This window comes from Oncorhynchus clarkii, chromosome 2 (assembly GCF_045791955.1).
Source record: "Oncorhynchus clarkii lewisi isolate Uvic-CL-2024 chromosome 2, UVic_Ocla_1.0, whole genome shotgun sequence".
In the NCBI taxonomy this organism is placed as follows: Eukaryota; Metazoa; Chordata; class Actinopteri; order Salmoniformes; family Salmonidae; genus Oncorhynchus; species Oncorhynchus clarkii.
Window position 1 is genome coordinate 24,347,595 of NC_092148.1, and position 23,398 is coordinate 24,370,992.

A 23,398-nucleotide genomic window follows, 5' to 3' on the forward strand; every position below is an offset into this window, starting at 1 on the left:
GCCCAAACCATGATGCTGCCACCGCCATGTTTGACAGTGGGGATGGTGTGTTCAGGGTGATGAGCTGTGTTGCTTTTACGCCAAACATAACGTTTTGCATTGTTGCCAAAAAGTTCAATTTTGGTTTCATCTGACCAGAGCCCCTTCTTCCACATGTTTGGTGTGTCTCCCAGGTGGCTTGTGGCAAACTTTAAACGACACTTTTTATGGATATCTTTAAGAAATGGCTTTCTTCTTGCCACTCTTCCATAAAGGCCAGATTTGTGCAATATACGACTGATTGTTGTCCTATGGACAGAGTCTCCCACCTCAGCTGTAGATCTCTGCAGTTCATCCAGAGTGATCATGGGCCTCTTGGCTGCATCTCTGATCAGTCTTCTCCTTGTATGAGCTGAAAGTTTAGAGGGACGGCCAGGTCTTGGTAGATTTGCAGTGGTCTGATACTCCTTCCATTTCAATATTATCGCTTGCACAGTGCTCCTTGGGATGTGTAAAGCTTGGGAAATCTTTTTGTATCCAAATCCGGCTTTAAACTTCTTCACAACAGTATCTCGGACCTGCCTGGTGTGTTCCTTGTTCTTCATGATGCTCTCTGCGCTTTTAACAGACCTCTGAGACTATCACAGTGCAGGTGCATTTATACGGAGACTTGATTACACACAGGTGGATTGTATTTATCATCATTAGTCATTTAGGTCAACATTGGATCATTCAGAGATCCTCACTGAACTTCTGGAGAGAGTTTGCTGCACTGAAAGTAAAGGGGCTGAATAATTTTGCACGCCCAATTTTTCAGTTTTTGATTTGTTAAAAAAGTTTGAAATATCCAATAAATGTCGTTCCACTTCATGATTGTGTCCCACTTGTTGTTGATTCTTCACAAAAAAATACAGTTTTATATCTTTATGTTTGAAGCCTGAAATGTGGCAAAAGGTCGCAAAGTTCAAGGGGGCCGAATACTTTCGCAAGGCACTGTAAGACTTCTGATAACAACGCAACACGTTTGGGGTGATAATGGGCCACAACATTGTGAAGTGCTATAACCAATGGTAGGAAAGTACAGTAAGCTCCAAAAGTATTGGGACAGTGACACATGTTTTGTTGTGCAGACTGTCAGCTTGTATTTGAGGGTATTTCGATCCATATCGGGTTAACCGTTTAGAAATAACGGCACTTTTTGTACATAGTCCCCCCATTTTATTGTGGCAAAAGTATTGGGACAAATTCACTTGGGTCCCATATTCATAGCACACAACGTCTACATGAAGCTTGTGACTCTACACATTTGTTGGATGCATTTGCTGTTTGTTTTGGTTGTGTTTCAGATTATTTTGTGTCCAATAGAAATTAATTGTAAATAATGTATTGTGTCATTTTTGTGTCATTTTTGTCACTTTTATTGTAAATAAGCAGTGGTGGAAAAAGTAACCAATTGTCATACTTGAGTGAAAGTAAAGATACCTTAGTAGAAATTACTTGAGTAAAAGTGAAAATCACCCAGAAAAATACTACTTGAGTAAAAGTCTAAACGTTTTTGGTTTTAAATATACTTAAGTATCAAAAGTAAAAGTACAAGTATGAATCATTTCAAATTCCTTATATTAAGCAAAGCAGACAGACACATTTTCTAGTTATTTACAGATAGCCAGGTGCACACCCCAACACTCCAAACGAAGCATGTGTTTAGTGAGTCCGCCAGATCAGAGGCAGTAGTGATGACCAGGGATAGTCTCTTGATAAGTGTGGGAATTAGACCATATTCCTGTCCTGCTAAGCATTCAACATGTAACGAACACTTTTGGGTGTCAGGGAAAATATATGGAGTAAAAAGTACATCATTTTCTTTAGGAATGTAGTGAAGTAAAAATAAAAGTTGTCAAAAATATAAATAGTAAAGTACAGATACCCCAAAAAACTACTTAAGTAGTACTTTGAAGTATTTTACACCACTGTAAATAAGAGTAGAATATGTTTCTAAACACTTCTACATTAATGTGGCTGGTACCATGATTACGGATAATTCTGAATGAATTGTGAATAATGATGAGTGAGAAAGTTACAGATGCACAAATATCCTACTCCCCACCCTGATAACGACTTCCTCTTCCTCATCACTGCTGTCATCAATGATGATAATTTGTCTTAAGACCTGAGGAATACAAATTAGACAAAAAATCACATGACAGTCATAATCCCTGGTGGACAGACTACGTAAACATAAAGTTGCAGGCACATTCCATTTGAAAATTATCTCTATGGTTACAGGGCTCTGTTTGGCTGATACATTTCCCACTGTTGCTATGTCACCTGTACCTGCACCAGATGAAAAAGAGCACTGAAGTGAATGCACTCGGTTACTACCAAAATCTACGTATGCGTTTGTCCACTGAGCAGTGCCACGAGTCACGTTTCTCCTGCACCTGACATTGACCTGACATGAAAAATAGGAAGTCTGACAGGCCATGTGTGCCTTGTTGAACTTTTTTAAAAGCACGATCCAGCCTGTAGGTCTACTGAGAACCACTCAGGCTCAGAGGACACAGACAAAGCCCAGCATTCACTGATCACCCACAGACAGCTAAACAGTACCGTTCTAAAATCACAAGCTTTTTATATTTAGTTTACAATTGTACCACCTGCAGGCCAATTAGAGAACCTCTCTCAAGTGTCATTCAATTGAACCAATCAAATCAAATCGAACCAAATCAAATTTTATTTGCCACCAGTTTAGACCTTACAGTGAAATGCTTACTTACGAGCCCCTAACTGACAGTGCAGTTTCAAAAAAATATGGATAAGAATAAGAGATAAAAGTAACAGGTAATTAGAGGAGCAGTAAAAAATAACAATATATACAGGGGGGTGCCGGTACATGAGTCAATGTGCAGGGGCACCGGTTAGTTGAGGTAGTATGTACATGTAGGTAGAGTTATTAAAGTGACTATGCATAGATGACACCAGAAAGTGTCAGTGGAGGGGGGAAATGTGAATAGTCTGGGTAGCCATTTGACTAGATGTTCAGGAGTCTTATGGCTTGGGGGTAGAAGCTGTTTAGAAGCCACTTGGACTTAGACCTGGCGCTCCGATACCGCTTGTTGTGTGGTAGAAGAGAGAACAGTCTAAGGAGGCTGGAGTCTTCGACAATTTTCAGGGCCATCCTTTGACACCGCCTGGCATAGAGGTCCTGGATGGCAGGAAGCTTGGCTCCAGTGATGCACTAGGCCGTTCGCACTATCCCTGTAGTGCCTTGCAGTCGGAGGCCGAGCAGTTGCCATACCAGGCAGTGATGCAACCAGTCAGGATACTGGTGCAGCTGTAGAACTTTTTGAGGATCTGAGGACCCATGCAAATATTTTCAGTTTCCTGAGGGGGAATAGTTTTTGTTGTGTCTGCTTCACGACTGTCATGGTGTGCTTGGACCATGTTAGTTTGTTGGTGATGTGGACACCAAGGAACTTGAAGCTCTCAACCTGCTCCATTGCAGCCCCTTCGATGAGAATGGGGGCGTGCTCGGTCCTCCTTTTCCTGTAGTCCACAATCATCTCCTTTGTCTTGATCACGTTGAGGGAGAGGTTGTTGTCCTTGCACCACACGGTCAGGTCTCTGACCTCCCTATAGGCTGTCTCGTTGTTGTCGGTGATCAGGCCTACCACTGTTGTGTCATCTGCAAATTTAATGACGGTGTTAGAGTCGTGCCTGGCCGTGCAGTCATGAGTGAACAGGGAGTACAGGAGGGGGCTGAGCATGCACCCCTGAGGGGCCCCTGTGTTGAGGATCAGCGTGGCGGATGTGTTGTTACCTACCCTTACCACCTGGGAACGGCCCGCCAGGAAGTCCAGGATCCAGTTGCAGAGGGAGGTGTTTAGTCCCAGGGTCCTTAGCTTATTGATGAGCTTTGAGGGCACTATGGTGTTGAAAGCTGAGCTGTAGTCAATGAACAGCATTCTCACATAGGTGTTCCTTTTGTTCAGGTGGGAAAGGGCAGTGTGGAGTGCAATAGTGACTGCATCATCTGTGGATCTGTTGGGGCGATATGCAAATTGGAGTGGGTCTAGGGTTTCTGGGATGACGGCATTGATGTGAGCCATGACTAGCCTTTCAAAGCACTTCATGGCTACAGACGGGAGTGTGGATCGAAGTTGTTTTATTTGGAGATTACCAACATTGCCTATAGAAATGTATCCGTCTCATATTAGTTGAGAGAGAAACAACACATTTCTCTTGCAGAATGCACTAACACAATCAAAACTTTAAAAAGCCTACCGGTCACAAAATGCAATAACTCCGAAACAGTATAATTTGTCGTCTGGAAAGATTATCAACTATCACCCTCAGAATTTAGAAAACATGTCACAAGCATAGTCACGGGAAGTAGGGGTGCTGCTGCTGCACCCCCTGAAAAAGTAGAATTGAATAATAATTTATATTCACAAAAGTAGTGCACTGGGCCTTTGCTAGTCCTGTATTAGCAGACCGATAAAGCCTTCTGTAATGCGGGAAACATTTTTTTTCCAGCCCCTAATCTCTGAACTGATCAATTAGCTCAGTTGTGGTGCCTAGTTGGAACAAAATCCTGCAGTACTCCAGGAACAGGATTGCCTACCCGTCATAGAGGTTAAGGTGGCTAGAAGTTTCTTCAGCTTCCAGAGACCCAGGTGGTGGTCTCAAAAAAGGCCTCAGAATTGGTTAATGATTCTAGGTTGAAGTAACCACCATCATGCCATAGGTTCTCACGTTCCTCCTGCTGCTGCTCTACTTTAACATCATAGTGCCCATTGGGTATGAAGTTTATTACTAGGTATTGCTGCACTGTTGGAGCAAGAAATACAAGCATTTCTCTGCACCTGCGATAACATCTGCAAACCTGTGTACTCGACCAATAAACTTGATTTGAGTAGTCATCAAGCAGCCATCTTGGAGGATGAAGTAGAATTCCTGAGTTATCTAAGCTGTATCATGCATAGAATACTCATTATAGGATATCTATGGTTACAGGGCTTTGAACGGATGATTCAATTCCACTACGTCAACTGCACCAGATGAAAAAGAGCATGAACTTCCACTTAGTGACTCCCAAATAAAGTAGGTCAAAGAGAACATCTCACTTGCCCTTCAATTGAACCAATCATAGAACACAGTTCACACACACACACACACACACACACACACACACGAAACCACAAGGCTTTTATTCAAAAACGCATTTGGTCAGGAATTAAGATGTATATATTTATATGTAAATAGATAATGCTCATATACACAGAGAGAATCAATGTGCTAGAGTCATTGCAATATTCATACACATTTAGGTGTGTATGTCCTTTCATCTATTCTCCAAAACCAAAACGATAAATGCAATGGCTGTATCACTGCTTACAATGGATGACCTTTCGAAGCCTTTCAATGCCACCAAAATCTAAATGAGCAGACATGATCAAAGGTAATAAAGTGTGTGTGTGTGTACCGGTTTGTATGATGAAATCAGAGAAGCCTCTGTAATATAAAGCATTGTTAGCTTGTTTAACATGGCATAACATGTTAGTTTGTTCGATGCTCACTGATTTATTCAAGACTTCCCCCACACTGCAGCACTTTTTACAGTCTGGTAGTTGGCAGCATGGGAGGTTGTTACTGGGGGGGGGGGTCTCCCTCCCTGATTTAGTTGGCGGGGTGGGGGGGTCCCTCTGGGATGAGGGAGGTGAAGAAGGTGCTGATGAAGGACCAGGCGGAGGCCAGGAAGCCGTGGTGGCGGGGGGCAGCGGGAGCTGCCGGGTCCTCTGGGCCTTCCTCTCCACTGTCGCCCTCCTCATCCTCCAGCCCTTCATCCATCATCCGCTCCTGAGATGGAGAGAAACAGGACAAGGAAATGAGAGAGAATAAGAGAAGGACCATCGGTTTAAAAAACAGAGACGGAGAGAGAATGTGGCAGAGAGAAAGGAGCAGCTTGGACACAGACAGAAAAACAACCACACAGACAGAGATGGAGTCCATCTTAAACAAGAAGCACCTACCATCTCCTGGATGTCCTGGTGTCTCTCTGCCTCGTCCTGATGAGCTAACCCCGCTCCTCCTCTTCCGGGGTTCTGCAGCTCTGGCCTAAAGGGGAACCAACCAGCCCTGTGCCTAGTTAACACCACAAAATTAGTATCTCACACACAGACACAGTGGGCTCCAAAATTACTGTCACCCCTGACTGACAATGCACAAACAATACTTGAACAAATATAAACAATATAATTATAGAGATACTCAAAATACCAACATGTGAGAAATACTGTACTTTATTAATGTTTTAATGGAACCCACCAAAATCATACAATTATTTAACACAAATACATTTAATCAAAATCAAGGTTTCATAATTATTGGCACTCCTCATTTAGTACTTAGTGCATCCACCTCTGGCAAGGATAACAGCATGGTCTTTTCCTGTAATGTTTGACAAGGTTAAGGAACACATTTGGAGGGATTTTGAACCATTCTTCTATGCAGATCCTTTCAAGAGCTTTCACATTCTTGGGTTTGCACTTATCAACTTCCCTCTTCCACTCAGCCCACAGGTTTTCGATTGGATTGAGGTCCGGCGACTGAGATGGCCATGGCAGAACATTGATTTTGCTGTCACAGAAGCATTTGTGTGTGGATCTTGAGGTATGTTTTGGGTCATTGTCTTGTTGGAAAGTCCACCTACGACCAAGTCCAAGCCTTCTGGCAGAGGCAACCAGAATGTCAGCCAAAATTGCCTGATTCTTGGTGGAATTCATTATGCCATCAATCTTAACCTCTGGAATTAAAACAGCCCCAAAACATCACTGACCCACCACCATATTTCAACGTACGAGGTGCCTTTCCTTGTATGCATCTCTGTTTCGACACCAAAACCTTAAATTTTGGTCTCATCTGACCAGAGCACCTTCTTCCAGTCATAATTTAAATGACGTTTGGCTCCAAGCACTTGCGTCCGTGTCTTGGGGTCAGAAAGGGCTTTCTTATGGCAACCCTTCCAAAGAGGCTGTGGTTGTCTGATGGTGCTTTTTGAAAACTGGTGACCCCAAGACGCCACCAAGGCCTGCAAATCTTTCACAGTAATTCTTGGGGATTTTGTTGCTTCTCTCACCATCCTCCTCACTATCTTGGGGGGCAAAATGCATTTGCGTCCTCTACCCATGAGGTTTTCAACTGTTCCATATCTTTTGAATTGTTTAATAATTGCCCTGACAGTGCTCAGTGGTATATTCAATTGTTTGTGGATCTTCTTGTAGCCATTAACAGATTTAAAGCTCATCACTAAGCTAAGGATCCTGGGACTAATCACCTTCCTCTGCAACTGGATCCTGGACTCCCTGACGGGCCACCCCCAGGTGGTAAGGGTAGGTAACAACATCCGCCACGTTGATCCTCAACACAGAGGCCCCTCAGGGGTGCGTGCTCAGTCCCCTCCTGTACTCCCTGTTCACACACGACTGCGTGGCCAAGCATGACTCCAACACCCTCAATAACTTTGCAGACGACACAACGACAAGACAGCCTATAGGGAGAAGGTCGGAGACCTGGCCGGGTGGTGCCAGAATAACAACCTATCCCTCAACGTAATCAAGACAAAGGAGATGATTGTGGTTTACAAGAAAAGGAGGATTGAGCACACCATCATTCTCATTGACGGGGCTGTAGTGGAGAAGGTTGAGAGCTTCATGTTCCTTGGTGTCCACATCACCAACAAACTAGAATGGTCCAAACAGACCAAGACCGTCGTGAAGGGGGCACGACAAAGCCTCAGAAAACGAAAAAGATTTGGCATGGGTCCTCAGATCCTCAAAAGGTTCTACAGGTGCAACATCGAGAGCATCCTGACTGGTTGAGTCACTGCCTGGTACGCAAATGCTCGGCCTACGACCGCAAGGCACTACAGAGGGTAATGCGTAGTGCCCAGAACATCACTGGGGCCAAGCTTTCTGCCATCCAGGACCTCTACAGCAGGCGGTGTCAGAGGAAGGCCCTAAAAATTGACAAAAACCCCAGCCACCCTAATCATAGACTGTTCTCTCTACTACCGCATGGCAAGCGGTACCGGACCGCCAAGTCTAGGATTAAAAGGCTTCTCAACAGCTTCTACCCCGAAGCCATAAGACTCCTGAACAGGTAATAAAATGGCTACCCGGACTATTTCCATTGTGTCCCGCCACCCCTTCTTTTACGCTGCTGCTACTCTGTTTATTATCTATGCATAGTCACTTTAACTAAACCTACATACAGTGGGGCAAAAAAGTATTTAGTCAGCCACCAATTGTGCAAGTTCTCCCACTTAAAAAGATGAGAGAGGCCTGTACTTTTCATCATAGATACACTTCAACTATGACAGACAAAATTAGGGAAAAAATCCAGAAAAATCACATTGTAGGATTTTTTATGAATTTATTTGCAAATTATGGTGGAAAATAAGTATTTGGTCACCTACAAACAAGTAAGATTTCTGGCTCTCACAGACCTGTAACAACTTATTTAAGAGGCTCCTCTGTCCTCCACTCGTTACCTGTATTAATGGCACCCGTTTGAACTTGTTATCAGTATAAAAGACACCTGTCCACAACCTCAAACAGTCACACTCCAAACTCCACTATGGCCAAGACCAAAGAGCTGTCAAAGGACACCAGAAACAAAATTGTAGACCTGCACCAGGCTGGGAAGACTGAATCTGCAATAGGTTAGCGGTTTGGTTTGAAGAAATCAACTGTTGGGAGCAATTATTAGGAAATGAAAGATATACAAGACCATTGATAATCTCCCTTGATCTGGGGCTCCACGCAAGATCTCACCTCGTGGGGTCAAAATTATCACAAGAACGGTGAGCAAAAATCCCAGAACCACACGGGGGGGACCTAGTGAATGACCTGTAGAAAGCTGGGGCCAAAGTAACAAAGCCTACAATCAGTAACACACTACGCCGCCAGGGACTCAAATCCTGCAGTGCCAGACGTGTTCCCCTGCTTAAGCCAGTACATGTCCAGGCCCATCTGAAGTTTGCTAGAGAGCATTTGGATGATCCAGAAGAAGATTGGGATAATGTCATATGGTCAGATGAAACCAAAATATAACTTTTTGGTAAAAACAACTCGTCGTGTTTGGAGGACAAAGAATGCTGAGTTGCATCCAAAGAACACCATACCTACTGTGAAGCATGGGGGTGGAAACATCATGCTTTGGGGCTGTTTTTCTGCAAAGGGACCAGGACGACTGATCCGTGTAAAGGAAAGAATGAATGGGGCCATGTATTGTGAGATTTTGAGTGAAAACCTCCTTCCATCAGCAAGGGCATTGAAGATGAAACGTGGCTGGGTCTTTCAGCATGACAATGATCCCAAACACACCGCCCGGGCAACGAAGGAGTGGCTTCGTAAGAAGCATTTCAAGGTCCCGGAGTGGCCTAGCCAGTCTCCAGATCTCAACCCCATAGAAAATCTTTGGAGGGAGTTGAAAGTCCGTGTTGCCCAGCAACAGCCCCAAAACATCACTGCATGGAGGAATGGCCCAAAATACCAGCAACAGTATGTGAAAACCTTACAGAAAAGGTTTGACCTCTGTCATTGCCAACAAAGGGTATATAACAAAGTATTGAGATTAAGTATTTGGTCAATAACAAAAGTTTTTTTCCACCATAATTTGCAAATAAATTCATTAAAAATCCTACAATGTGATTTTCTGGATTTTTTTTCCTCATTTTGTCTGTCATAGTTGAAGTGTACCTCTGATGAAAATTACAGGCCTCTCATCTTTTTAAGTGGGAGAACTTGCACAATTGGTGTCTGACTAAATACTTTTTTGCCCCACTGTATTACTTCAATTAGCCTGACTAACCGGTGCCTGTATATAGCCTCGCTACTGTATATAGCAACTGACCTTTTTACTGTGGTTTTTTATTTCTTTACTTATCTATTGTTCACCTAATACCTATTTTTTTACTTAAAAATTGTACTGTTGGTTAGGGCCTGTAAGTAAGCATTTCACTGTAAGGTTGTATTCAGTGCACGTGACAAATAAACATTGGTTTGCTTTATGAAGGTCTATGACCATCTGTCTCTTTTGAACTGCCAGTTTTTTTGTTTTTTTTCATAGTGTTGGATGACAAAGGGATATTGCATTACCTCATTTATTAAATCAACAAATTACTTTGGTGGGTTCCATTGAAATATTAATAAAGTAGAGTATTTCTCACATGTTGGTGTTTTGAGTTTCTCTATAATTATATTGTTTATATTTTTTCAAGTATTGTTTGTGCATTGCCAGTCAGGGTTGCCAGTCATTTTGGAGCCCACTGTACAAAGTAAACAGGGTCCTTCAAAAGTATCCACTCTAATGTCAAACTGATAGTGTACAGACGAGAACTCACAAAAAGACGAGCAGCATGGCGCCTATCACCATGACGAAGCGGCCAAAGGAGGAGTAGAAATACACAATGCTGAGCAAGATGGCAGCGCGGGAGACCGCGTACATCCAGTCCAGCCAATCCCGGTTCAGTTCATCCTCATTTAGCACGGCCCCGCCCTGGGCATTCATCTGGATATTGGGATTGGCCGGCCTGTCCTCTTGAATGGGGTTAGGTCCCTGGGGAGGTGGAGCTTCATTGGGCTGTGCGGGTTGGGGGGAGTGGGTGGGACTGGGGGAGGAGGGAGGGGTGGAGGGGGGCTGTGAGGCTGCCACTGCTGCTTGACTGGAAGAGGGAGAGAAAGAAAGACATAAATAAGTATTAGCGGATAGAAGCCAGTGAATATAACTCATTCCAACATAGAAAAGTCTGTGGTCCTTATGGGTTGTTAGGATTGGGCTCTAAATGCAGACGACTGACTTACTATTGCATGTAGTAGTGGCGTGCATACATTTGCTGCCACCAGAGGACCTGCATGGGCATGTACATGGGGTGGGGGGGCACACCTGCAGCCATACCCCCCTGTACTGGGACCTGCGTCCCATCTGGCCTATGGAGGAAAAACAGTAACACATGCAATCAAAAATCATGCGCACACAATATTTTCTGCATTATTCCCACCATTTTTTGTAATTGAATTTCAATTATTTTCCTGACTAGGTAGAAACTGAACTAGAATTGATCCCAATACACGAGAACAGTGCTTACCATTGCATTATACCAGTAGAGGTAGGATTTTGAGGGTTAAATTGAGGGAAGCCTCCACGATGCCTTAGTCCATCATAACTTCCTGCTACTGAGGCAGCGGACTGACCGTCCTGATTTGGTGTTGTGGCTTGGGGGGTGGAGCCAGCACTGTCTGAACTCTGAGTGACAAGACATACACCAATCATAAACCAGCAAAGGTCTATATAGGTTTTAAAAAAAAACAATGCACCTATGGGAATAAGGACAGCTGCAAAGTAGGGCTGGGCTGTATAGAGTATTTTACTATATACACACACACCGGTACTGATGCACAGACAAGCTTGGGTTTTTACTTTACCTTGTATAACGGTATTTCAATGTTTGGTTTGTTAAATGTGTTATGCCACTGTGTGTAATGTCGGTTGGTTCCTACCCTGTCACAATAACCTCTCCCTCGCTTTTTCATTCATTGTGTCAATCACTGGATTCAAAGTGCCCACTATATTCAAACTTTTGGTTGAAGTTTCTTGAATGTCCAAAGCCCTATTAAAAACCCTTAGAATGTATGTGTTGCCACCCCAGGGTCATGCACTACAAACAAAGCATATTTAGAACTTGTAATGTTAAAAAACTCAAATACCGCAAGAAATTTGAAAAATATTGTGATATATTTGGGTCATGTCGCCCAGCCCTACCGCAAAGACACCAAACGGATACGTTCCAAGTCACCGAGTAGAAATGTAACGTATAGACCACACCCCACTCTCCATTCCAAATGACAGAGCATTCTGTTATGTGTTCTAGGCATTTCATTTCTATCTGATTGAATTGTTGAGCTCCACAGAATGACTCCACACCATTAGACGTACCCCAGAGCTGGAGCTGGGGTCAGAGGTCACCGAGCTGGGGGTGGAGCAGTGGGGCGTGGGCGAGGTTGGCGGGCTACGGGAGGCACACACCAGGTGCATCATGTGATAACCCTCCTGCTGTAGGCAGAAATAGAGGGTTGGATGTGGGGGAAAAGGAGAAGGGCATAATTAATCATTTGATTCTGTTTTGGTGATTGGAGGACGTGAGAGTGAGAGCGAGGGAGGAATTTCAGGGAACAGGCTAGAATTCAGGGACAAAGCCAACCTCAACAATGTTGCTTACTACATCGGATCAGCTATTGTTATACCATCACAGTCTCTGCCTCACGTTCACCCTCTCTCTCAGACACACAAGGGGGTGGGCCCTATTCAATAACGGCTCAGCAGTCAGTTGTCTGTTATGTTGAGTGAGGTTTCTGTGATATTGCATACCAATTCTAACATTTCAGATACAGTGTTAGTCCACCATACTCCAAACCTCTCGACCATATGCCACATCAGAAAAACAGAGACAAGGTTGAGAGTGATCTTTACCTTCCTGAGGACATCCCTCAGTTGCAGGTGGTCCTGGAGGAGATGGCCTGAGTATACCAGCCGCTGATCCTTGGATGACTAAAACAACACAACTGTCATTCTGAGAAAGCCTGTTGCAGAATATGCTACTAGATCATTTAAAAATCACATAGTTTGGGTTGATAAGCCCTAAATGCAAAAATTATGGAAATGTTACATGCAAGAACAATGGTGCTGAAAGTATATCAACAAGGTGGTAGGGCAATATTACGTTTATTAATACAGAAGTACTATTGCACCCATAGACCTAAATGTTTGATTGATCCGATACAGTGACAGAACATGCCATTAGTAATATCTCTGGTTGGAAAATGTGCATTGTTTTTATGTAGATTTTAGAATATTTGCATGAAAATCTGGCACCAATTGGATGGAAACCTAGCTTGTGTTCCAGAGAGACTAAGCATTTTCAGATTAGATTACATTAGGGTAGATTACACACTTGAACACATACCTGCAGCGTCACAAGACAACGCCTTACAGAATTATTTCACATGATGTACAGTACCAGTCAAAAGTTGGGACACCAAATCATTCAAGGGTTTTTATTTTTTACTATTTTTTACATTGTAGAATAATAGTGTAGACATCAAAACTATGAAATAACACATATGGAATCATATAGTAACCAAAAAAGGGTTAAACAAATCAAAATACATTTTATATTTGAGATCCTTCAAAGTAGCCACCCTTTGCTTTAATGACAGCTTTGCATACTATTGGCATTCTCTCAACCAGCTTCATGAGGAATACTATTGGACATCCACCTGGGAATACTACAGACTATTCTATTCACAATTCACATTGCCCCCCTCCCCTCCACTGACACTTTCTGGTGTCATCTATGCATAGTCACTTTAATAACTCTACCTACATGTACATACTACCTCAACTAACCGGTGCCCCTGCACATTGACTCATGTACCGGCACCCCCCTGTATATATTGTTATTTTTTACTGCTCCTCTAATTACCTGTTACTTTTATCTCTTATTCTTATCCATATTTTTTTGAAACTGCACTGTCAGTTAGGGGCTCGTAAGTAAGCATTTCACTGTAAGGTCTAAACCGGTTGTATTCGGCGAGTTCCCACATATGCTGAGCACTTGTTGGCTGCTTTTCCTTCACTCTGCGGTCCAACTCATCCCAAACTACCACAATTGGGTTGAGGTCTGGTGATTGTGGAGGCCAGGTCATCTGACGCAGCATCATCACTCTCCTTCTTGGTCAAATAGTCCTTACACAGCCTGGAGGTGTGTTTTGGGTCATTGTCCTGTTGAAAAACAAATGATAGGGGGACTAGGCGCAAACCAGATGGGATGGCAAATCACTGCAGAATGCTGTGGTAGCCATGCTGGTTAGTGTGCCTTGAATTCTAAATAAATCACCAACAGTGTCAACAGCAAAGCACCCTCACACCATCACACCTCCTCCTCGCTTCACGGTGGGAACCACACATGCGGAGATCATCCGTTCACCTACTCTGCATCTCACAAAGACACAGCGGTTGGAAGCAAAAATCTCAAATTTGGACTCATTAGACCGGTCTAATGTCCATTGCTCGTGTTTCTTGGCTCAAGCAAATCTTCTTATTGGGGTCCTTTAGTAGTGGTTTCTTTGCAGCAATTTGACCACGAAGGCCTGATTCACGCAGTCTCCTCTGAACAGTTGATTTTGAGACGTGTCTGTTACTTGAACTCTGAAGCATTTATTTGGGCTGCAATCTGAGGTGCAGTTAACTCCAATTAATGTATCCTCTGCAGCAGAGGTAACTCTGGGTCTTCCTTTCCTGTGGCGGTCCTCATGAGAGCCAGTTTCATCATAGCGCTTGATGGTTTTTGCGACTGCACTTGAAGAAACTTTAAAAGTCCTTGAAATGTTCTGTATTGACTGGCATCCATGTCTTAAAGGAATGATGGACTGTTGTTTCTCTTTGCTTATTTGAGCTGTTCTCGCCATAATATGGACTTGGCCTTCTACCAAATAGGGCTCTCTTCTGTATACCACCCCTACCTTGTCAATACAACTGATTGGCTCAAATGCATTAAGGAAAGAAATTCCACATATTCACTTTAAAACAAGGCACACCTGTTAATTGAAATACATACCAGATGACTACCTCATGAAGCTGGTTGAGACAATGCCAAGAGCATGCAAAGCTGTCATCAAGGCAAAAGGTGGGCTACTTTGAAGAATCTCAAGTATATTTGGATTTGCTTAACACCTTTTTGGTTAATACATGTTTCCATATGTATTATTTCATAGTTTTGATGTCTTCACTATTATTCTACAATGTAGAAAATAGTTAAAATAAATAAAAACCCTTGAATGAGTAGGTGTCCAAACTTTTGACTGGTACTATATGTAAATGTAGACCTACGCACATGTAAAAACAAGCATTTCAAATCCCCAAAACGTAGTCTATGCTCAGAAGGAATAGTTGGGTTTTGTTTTGGTGGTCAAGACGCAGCAAGATAGTGCTCACAGATAAACAACGTGGCAGAGAACCCAATGTGTCATTCATTTTGGAAAACCTGACAAATTAACTATTAAGATAATATCCCTTAACTAATCCCTTCATTTAGGATGCTTGGTTGGTTGCTGTGGTTACACAGTTCTGTTCTGCTTTCCCAGGTGGATGTCCAGTTTTGAGATTTACTCAACAGCTGTCACATCTTTCAGTTTATGGAGCTCAGCTAGGAAACAATTAGACTGTCTACAGCTTCCTCTGGTTATAGAAAATGCTAAGATGAACAACGCAATTGCAATTACCTCACAAGTGTATAACATGAAAAATCAGGGCTTGTTTCTTACTCAAATTCTGGAGAAGTCTACTTCGAAACTATATTGAACAAAAATAAAAAACGCAACATGTAAAGTGTTTGACCCATGTTCCAGGAGCTGAAATAAAAGGTTGCAGAAATGTTTCATAAGGCCACTCTAAAATGTGCAGTTGTCACACAACACAATGCCACAGATGTCTTAAGTTATGAAGGAGCTTGCAATTGGAATGCTGACTGCAGGAATGTCCACCAGAGCCGTTGCTAGTGCAAGCTTTAACTTCCTGACTGATGTCTTGAGATGTTGCTTCAATATACCCACATCATTTTCCTGCCTCATGATGCTATCTATCCTGCAGCAAAGCACCCTAACAACATGATGCTGCCACCCCAGTGTTTCACGGTTGGGATGGTGTTCTTTGGCTTACAAGCCTCCCCCTTTTCCCTCCAAGCATAACGATGGTCATTATGGCCAAACAGTTCCGTTTTTGTTTCATCAGATCAGAGGACATTTCTCTAAAAAGTATGAGCTTTGTCCTCATGTGCAGTTGCAAACCATAGTCTGGCTTCTTTTATGGCGGGTTTGGAGCAGTAGCTTCTTCCTTGCTGAGTGGCCTTTCAGGTTATGTCGAAATAGGACTCGTTTTACTGTGGATATAGATACTTTTCTACCCGTTTCCTCCAGCATCTTCACAAGGTCCTTTGCTGTTGTTCTGGGATTGATTTGTACTTTTCGCACCAAAGTACGTTTATCTCTAGGAGACAGAATGCGTCTCTTTCCTGAGTGGTATGATGGCTGAGTGGTCCCATGGTGTTTATACTTGCGTGCTGTTGTTTGTACATATGAACGTGGTACCTTCAGGCGTTAGGAAATTGCTCCCAAGGATGAACCAGACTTGTGGAGGTCTACAATTTATTCTCTGACGTCTTGGCTGATTTATTTTGATTTTCCCATGATGTCAAGCAAAGAGGCCTTGAAATACATCCACAGGTACACCTCCAATTGACTCAAATTATGTCAATTCGCCTATCAGAAGCTTCTAAAGCCATGACATAATTTTCTGGAATTTTCCAAGCTGTTTAAAGGCACAGCCAACTTAGTGTATGTAAACTTCTTACCCACTGTAATTGTGATACAGTAAATTATAAGTGAAATAATCTGTCTGTAAACAATTGTTGGAAAATGTACTCGTTGGGTTTTGTTTTGGTGGTCAAGACGCAGCAAGATAGTGCTCACAGATAAACAACGTGGCAGAGAACCCAATGTGTCATTCATTTTGGAAAACCTGACAAATAAACTATTAAGATAATATCCCTTAAATAATCCCTTCATTTAGGATGCTTGGTTGGTTGCTGTGGTTACACAGTTCTGTTCTACACAAAGTAGATGTCTTAACCTACAGTGGGGCAAAAAAGCACCAATTGTGCAAGTTCTCCCACCTAAAAAGATGAGAGGCCTGTCATTTTTATCATAGGTACACTTCAACTATGACAGACAAAATGAGGAAATAAAATCCAGAAAATCACATTGTAGGATTTTAAATGAATTTGCAAATTATGGTGGAAAATAAGTATTTGGTCACCTACAAAGAAACAAGATTTCTGACTCTCACAGACCTGTAACAACTTCTTTAAGAGGCTCCTCTGTCCTCCACTCGTTACCTGTATTAATGGCACCTGTTTGAACTTGTTATCAGTATAAAAGACACCTGTCCACAACCTCAAACAGTCACACTCCAAACTCCACTATGGCCAAGACCAAAGAGCTGTCAAAGGACACCAGAAACAAAATTGTAGACCTGCACCAGGCTGGGAAGACTGAATCTGCAATAGGTAAGCGGTTTGCTTTGAAGAAATCAACTGTGGGAGCAATTATTAGGAAATGGAAGACATACAAGACCACTGATATTCTCCCTCGATCTGGGGCTCCACGCAAGATCTCACCCCGTGGGGTCAAAATGATCACAAGAACGGTGAGCAAAAATCACAGAACCACACGGGGGGACCTAGTGAATGACCTGCAGAGAGCTGGGGCCAAAGTAACAAAGCCTACCATCAGTAACACACTACGCCGCCAGGGACTCAAATCCTGCAGTGCCAGACGTGTCCCCCTGCTTAAGCCAGTACATGTCCAGGCCCGTCTGAAGTTTGCTAGAGAGCATTTTGATGATCCAGAAGAAGATTGGGAGAATGTCATATGGTCAGATGAAACCAAAATATAACTTTTTGGTAAAAACTCAACTCGTCATGTTTGGAGGACAAAGAATGCTGAGTTGCATCCAAATAACACCATACCTACTGTGAGTTGCTGAGTTGAAAGTCCGTGTTGCCCAGCAACAGCCCCAAAACATCACTGCTCTAGAGGAGATCTGCATGGAGGAATGGCCAAAATACCAGCAACAGTGTGTGAAAACCTTGTGAAGACTTACAGAAAATGTTTGACCTCTGTCATTGCCAACAAAGGGTATATAACAAAGTATTGAGATAAACTTTTGTTATTGACCAAATACTTATTTTCCACCATAATTTGCAAATAAATTCATTAAAAATCCTACAATGTGATTTTCTGGATTTTTTTTCTAATTTTGTCTGTCATAGTTGAAGTGTACATATGATGAAAATTACAGGCCTCTCATCTTTTTAAGTGGGAGAACTTGCACAATTGGTGGCTGACTAAATACTTTTTTGCCCCACTGTACTTGCCAAAACTATAGTTTGTTAACAAGACATTTGTGGAGTGGTTGAAAAATGAGTTTTAATGACTCCAACCTAAGTGTAAGTAACTTCCGACTTCAACTGTAGGTGGGGCCTTAGTGACTATGCATAGGTAACAAACAAGCAGCGAGTAGCAGCAGTGTACAAGGGGTGGGGGGGGTCAATCTAAATTATCCGTTGGCGATTTTTATGAATTGTTCAACAGTCTAATGGCTTGGGCGTAGAAGATTTTGAGGAGCCTTTTGGTCCTAGACTTGGCGCTCCGGTACCGCTTGCCGTGCGGCAGCAGAGAAAACAGTCTACAACTTGGGTGACTGGAGTCTGACAATTTTATGGGCTTTCCTCTGACACTGCCTATTCATAGGTCCTGGATGGCAGGACGTTTAGCCCCAGTGATGTACTGGGCCGTTCGCACAACACTCTGTAACTCCTCACGGTCAGAAGCCGAGCAGTTGCCATACCAGGCGGTGATGCAACCAGGATGCTCTCGATGGCGCAGCTGTCGAACCTTTTGAGGATCTGCGTGCCCATGCCAAATCCTTTCAGTCTCCTGAGGGGGAAAAGGTTTTGTCGTGCCCTCTTCACGACTGTCTTGGCATGTTTGGACCATGATAGTTCATTGGTGATGTGGACATCAAGGAACTTGAAACTCTCGACCCGCTCCACTAATGGGGGCCTGTTCGGCCCGCCTTTTCCTGTAGTCCACGATCAGCTCCTTTGTCTTGCTCACGTTGAGGGAGAAGTTGTTGTCCTGGCACCACACTGCCAGTTCTCTGACCTCCTCCCTATAGGCCGTCTCATCGTTGTCGGTGATCAGGCCTACCACTGTTGTGTCGTCAGCAAACTTAATGGTGGTGTTGGATCGTGTTTGGCCACACAGTCATGGGTGAACAGGGAATACAGGACGGGACTAAGTCCACACTCCTGAGGGGCCCCAGTGTTAAGGATCAGCGTGGCAGACGCGCTGTTGCCTACTCTTACCACCTGGGGTCAGCCCATCAGGAAGTACAAGAACCAGTAGCATAGGGAGGTGTTTAGTCCCAGGATCCTTAGCTTAGTGATGAGCTTCGTGGGCACTATGGTGTTGAACGCTGACTTGTAGTCGATGAACAGCATTCTCACATAGGTGTTCCTTTTGTCCAGGTGAGAAAGAGCGGTGTGGAGTGCGATTGCGTCATCTGTGGATCTGTTTGGGCGGTATGCCAATTGGAGTGGGTCTAGGGTGTCCGGGAGGATGCTGTTGATGTGAGCCATGAAAAACCTTTCAAAGCACCTCATGGCTACCGGCGTGAGTGCCAGGGGGCGGTAATCATTTAGGCAGGTTACCTTTGTTTCCTTGGGCACAGGGACTATGGTGGTCTGCTTGAAACATGTAGGTATTACAGACTCAGTCAGGGAGATGTTGAAAATGTGAGTGAAGACTAGAGGTTGACCGATTAATCGGAATGGCCGATTAATTAGGGCCGATTTCAAGTTAACAACGTTTTTTTTAACACCTTTACTTAATCTTTATTTAACTAGGCAAGTCAGTTAAGAACATATTCTTATTTTTAATTACGGCCTAGGAACGGTGGGTTAACTGCCTCGTTCAGGGGCAGAACGACAGATTTTCACCTTGTCAGCTCGGGGGATCTAATCTTGCAACCTTAAAGTTAACTTGTCCTTGTGCACTCCACAAGGAGAATGCCTGTTACGCGAATGCAGTAAGCCAAGGTAAGTTGCTAGCTAGCATTAAACGTATCTTATAAAAACAACCAATCAATCATAATCACTAGTTAACTACACATGGTTGATGATATTACTAGATATTATCTAGCGTGTCCTGCGTTGCATATAATCTGACTGAGCATACAAGCATACAAGTATCTAAGTATCTGACTGAGCGGTGGTAGGCAGAAGCAGGCGGGTAAACATTCATTCAAACAGCACTTTTGTGCGTTTTGACAGCAGCTCTTCGTTGTGCGTCAAGCATTGCGCTGTTTATGACTTCAAGCCTATCAACTCCCGAGATGAGGCTGGTGTAACCGAAGTGAAATGACTAGCTAGTTAGCGTGCGCTAATAGCGTTTCAAACGTCACTCGCTCTGAGCCTGTGGTCGTTTCCCTTGCTCTGCATGGGTAACGCTGCTTCGAGGGTGGCTGTTGTCGATGTGTTCCTGGTTCGAGCCCAGGTAGGGGCGAGGAGAGGGACGGAAGCTATACTGTTACACTGGCAATACTAAAGTGCCTATAAGAACATCCAATAGTCAAAGGTTAATGAAATACAAATGATATAGAGGAAAATAGTCCTATAATAACTACAACCTAAAACTTCTTACCTGGGAATATTGAAGACTCATGTTAAAAGGAACCACCAGCTTTCATATGTTCTCATGTTCTGAGCAAGGAACTGAAACGTTAGCTTTCTTACATGGCAAATATTGCACTTTTACTTTCTTCTCCAACACTTTGTTTTTGCATTATTTAAACCAAATTGAACATGTTTCATTATTTATTTGAGGCTAAATTGATTTTATTGATATATTATATTAAGTTAAAATAAGTGTTCATTCAGTATTGTTGTAATTGTCATTATTACAAATAAAATAAAAAAATTGGCCGATTAATCAGTATCGGCTTTTTTGGTCCTTCAATAATCGGTATCGGCACTGAAAAATCATAATCGGTCGACCTCTAGTGAAGACACTTGACAGTGTCATTATTACAAATAAAATTTAATTAATATTGGCCGATTAATCGGTATCGGCTTTTTTGGTCCTCCAATAATCGGTATCGGCGCTGAAAAATCACAATCGGTCGACCTCTATAATCGGTTGACCTGTTTAAAGGTTTTGTTCACATCGGCTACCGAGAGCGTTATCACACAGTCATCCAAAACAGCTGGTGCTCTCATGCATGCTTCAGTGTTGCTTGCCTCGAAGTGAGCATAAAAGGCATTTTGCTTGTCTGGTAGGCACACGTCACTGGGCAGCTCGCATCTGGGTTTCCCTTTGTAGTCTTTGAGATGCTCTTTGAGATGCTCTGGATCGACATGTATTATTGCATGTTCCAGTTCCCACCAATATCCAGCAACTTTGCACAGCCATTGAAGAGGAGTTGGACAACATTCCACAGGCCATAATCAACAGCCTGATCAACTCTATGCAAAGGAGATGTGTCGTCCTGCATGAGGAAAATGGTGGTAACACCAGATACTGACTAGTTTTCTGATCCACACCTCTACTTTTCTTTAAAGGTATCTGTATTACAGTCATGTAAAATCCATAGATTCGGGTCTAATTAATTTATTTCAATTGACTGATTATATGAACTGCAACTCAGTAAAATATTTGAAATTGTTGCGTTTATAGTTTTGTTCAGTATACTTTGCAGATACTTTTACTGTGGTTATTCCTCTGAGAGTTAGACCTAGAGCTGAGCTGGAGCAAAAGCCTGCACACCCAGTAGCTCTCCAGGCGGACGGTTCCCCAGTCCTATCCACTCCCCTTAGTTAATGGAATGGTGGAGATGAGGAAACCAAAAAATGGCAGTACCAACTCACCGGCTTGCTTGGGTACACATTCGAGATGTGACTCTTCAGTTTCTCTACCGTCCAGTTGAGAAAACAGTTTATTGTCTGGTCGTCATACTTCTGGTTGGGGGCCTTGATGACTAAGGTGACAGGACTGTCAACTGCTCCTGGGTCCATGGTTCATATTAATGGGTGTGTCAAGGGGATGGGAAAGGACAGGGCTCGCCTCCTACACCTGAGGAGGAAGACTCCCTCAGATCCTCTTCATCATTGTGATCTAAAGTCCAGCTCAGCCAATGACTGTGGTGGACAGGGTATTTTCCCCTCTAAAGAGCTGTCATTAGCGGGGAGATGGTTCTGTGTCCAATCACGATGTAATCCTGGTGGAGAGTGAAGCAGCTATGTTTCTTGGGGTTCTGTCAAATAGAGAAAGTCATTAAGACAATGCTTCTCAAACAGTTATGAATATGAACGTTTTGAATGTCCTTACTTGTGGTACTAACTAGGCTACTCAAATGTATTGACATGCACAGATTGACAGTCTCTGGAATTGTTTATGTTAATTTATCATAAAAAAAAAGAAGGGATATTGGCTAGCTAGCTAATACTTTTAAATGCTTTCATAATGTAATTAATGAGTGAGACACAGCCAGTCCTGATGATTACTATTTCATCCCATGTATGGCCAGTTGAAGAAAATATTATTGCTCAAGAGCTTAGTCAGCATGACTATATTCAACAGACAAGTCCCGGATAAACATAAACACAGACACTAGATCTCTGACACCCCTGACCTAGCTAGCAACAATTCAGGGGGAGACATTCCAGTCTTCAGAACACCTGTCGCGTTGCGTCATACAGCCGTCAAAACGAGCCACCCAGCCAGAGACTAGTTAGCGACCTACTTGTTTATTGTTTACACTAACCACCAAAACTAGTGTATGTAGAAAGTAATTGTATGATGTTAACTACTTTAGCATATCTGACAAATAGACGTTCGTTTTACGAGTGCTGTGCTATCAAAGCTCCAGAGATTACTGTTGCTAGTTAGCTAGCTACCTATTAGCCAAGCTAACATTACGTTAGCATATCGTGAAATGCTGGTTTGCTACTTCTCTTGATAATACGAACGACATGACAGTATCGGGGACAGGAGGTTTATTCATACACAACGTTAACTTACTTTAGATTATTTGAGTATTTTCGACCCCTTTTGACTGCTCCTTCCCAGTTCGACAGGTTTTTTTGGTGAGTCGGGCGTGATACCGGAAACTACGTCATAATATTCCATTGACAGCTAGTGGGTACCAGTCATAGAGATATATAGAGGACACTATAATAACTCACGGGTGTTAGTCGTCCAACGAAAATATTTGTAAATATATTTGAAATATTGATGAGAAATGTAAATTTTGTCAATCTGGGGAAATAATAAATTGAGCATTTGTTTTTCCAATGTGTGTATAAAACATGTTCTGGGTGGATCTTCTGATTTGGTAGGGACATCCATCTGCAAGCTTGTGCTGTTCTTTTTGTTTTTGATAGTGCAAGATTCTCAACTAACGACAAGTATGTGATGAATTTCATTATAATTCTTACTAATTCTTCTTAAATGTATTAAATTGCCCCCCCCCCCCCCCCCCATCAACCTACACACAATACCCCATAATGGCAAAGCAGAAACAGGTTTTTAGACATTTTTGCAAATGTATAATAAAAAATAAAAAAAATGAAATATACATTTACATTATTCTGATCCTTTACTCAGTACTTTGTTGAAGCACCTTTGGAAGTTATTACAATCTTGAGTCTTCTTGGGTATGATGCTACAATCTTGGCACACCT

General features: G+C 42.8%; 1 protein-coding gene across 3 annotated transcripts; it reads right to left on the reverse strand.

Annotated features, from left to right (window-relative positions):
- Positions 1-5,174: 5,174 nt before the first annotated feature.
- On the reverse strand, positions 5,175-22,893 carry LOC139364747 (HERPUD family member 2). 3 transcript variants are annotated; one of them, XM_071101790.1, is made up of 9 exons: positions 22,737-22,893; positions 21,584-21,969; positions 12,511-12,588; positions 11,977-12,093; positions 11,129-11,286; positions 10,845-10,970; positions 10,385-10,705; positions 6,012-6,096; positions 5,175-5,838 (listed from the first exon to the last, which is right to left on the reverse strand). In XM_071101790.1, the coding sequence occupies exons 2-9, from the start codon at positions 21,728-21,730 to the stop codon at positions 5,659-5,661; spliced, it is 1,212 nt and encodes a 403-aa protein (XP_070957891.1). In that variant the 5' UTR covers positions 21,731-21,969; positions 22,737-22,893; the 3' UTR covers positions 5,175-5,658. The 3 variants fall into 3 exon arrangements, with proteins under 3 accessions (XP_070957891.1, XP_070957883.1, XP_070957898.1); XM_071101782.1 differs by having other exon boundaries at positions 6,012-6,123; XM_071101797.1 differs by lacking the exon at positions 11,977-12,093 and having other exon boundaries at positions 6,012-6,123.
- Positions 22,894-23,398: the final 505 nt, after the last annotated feature.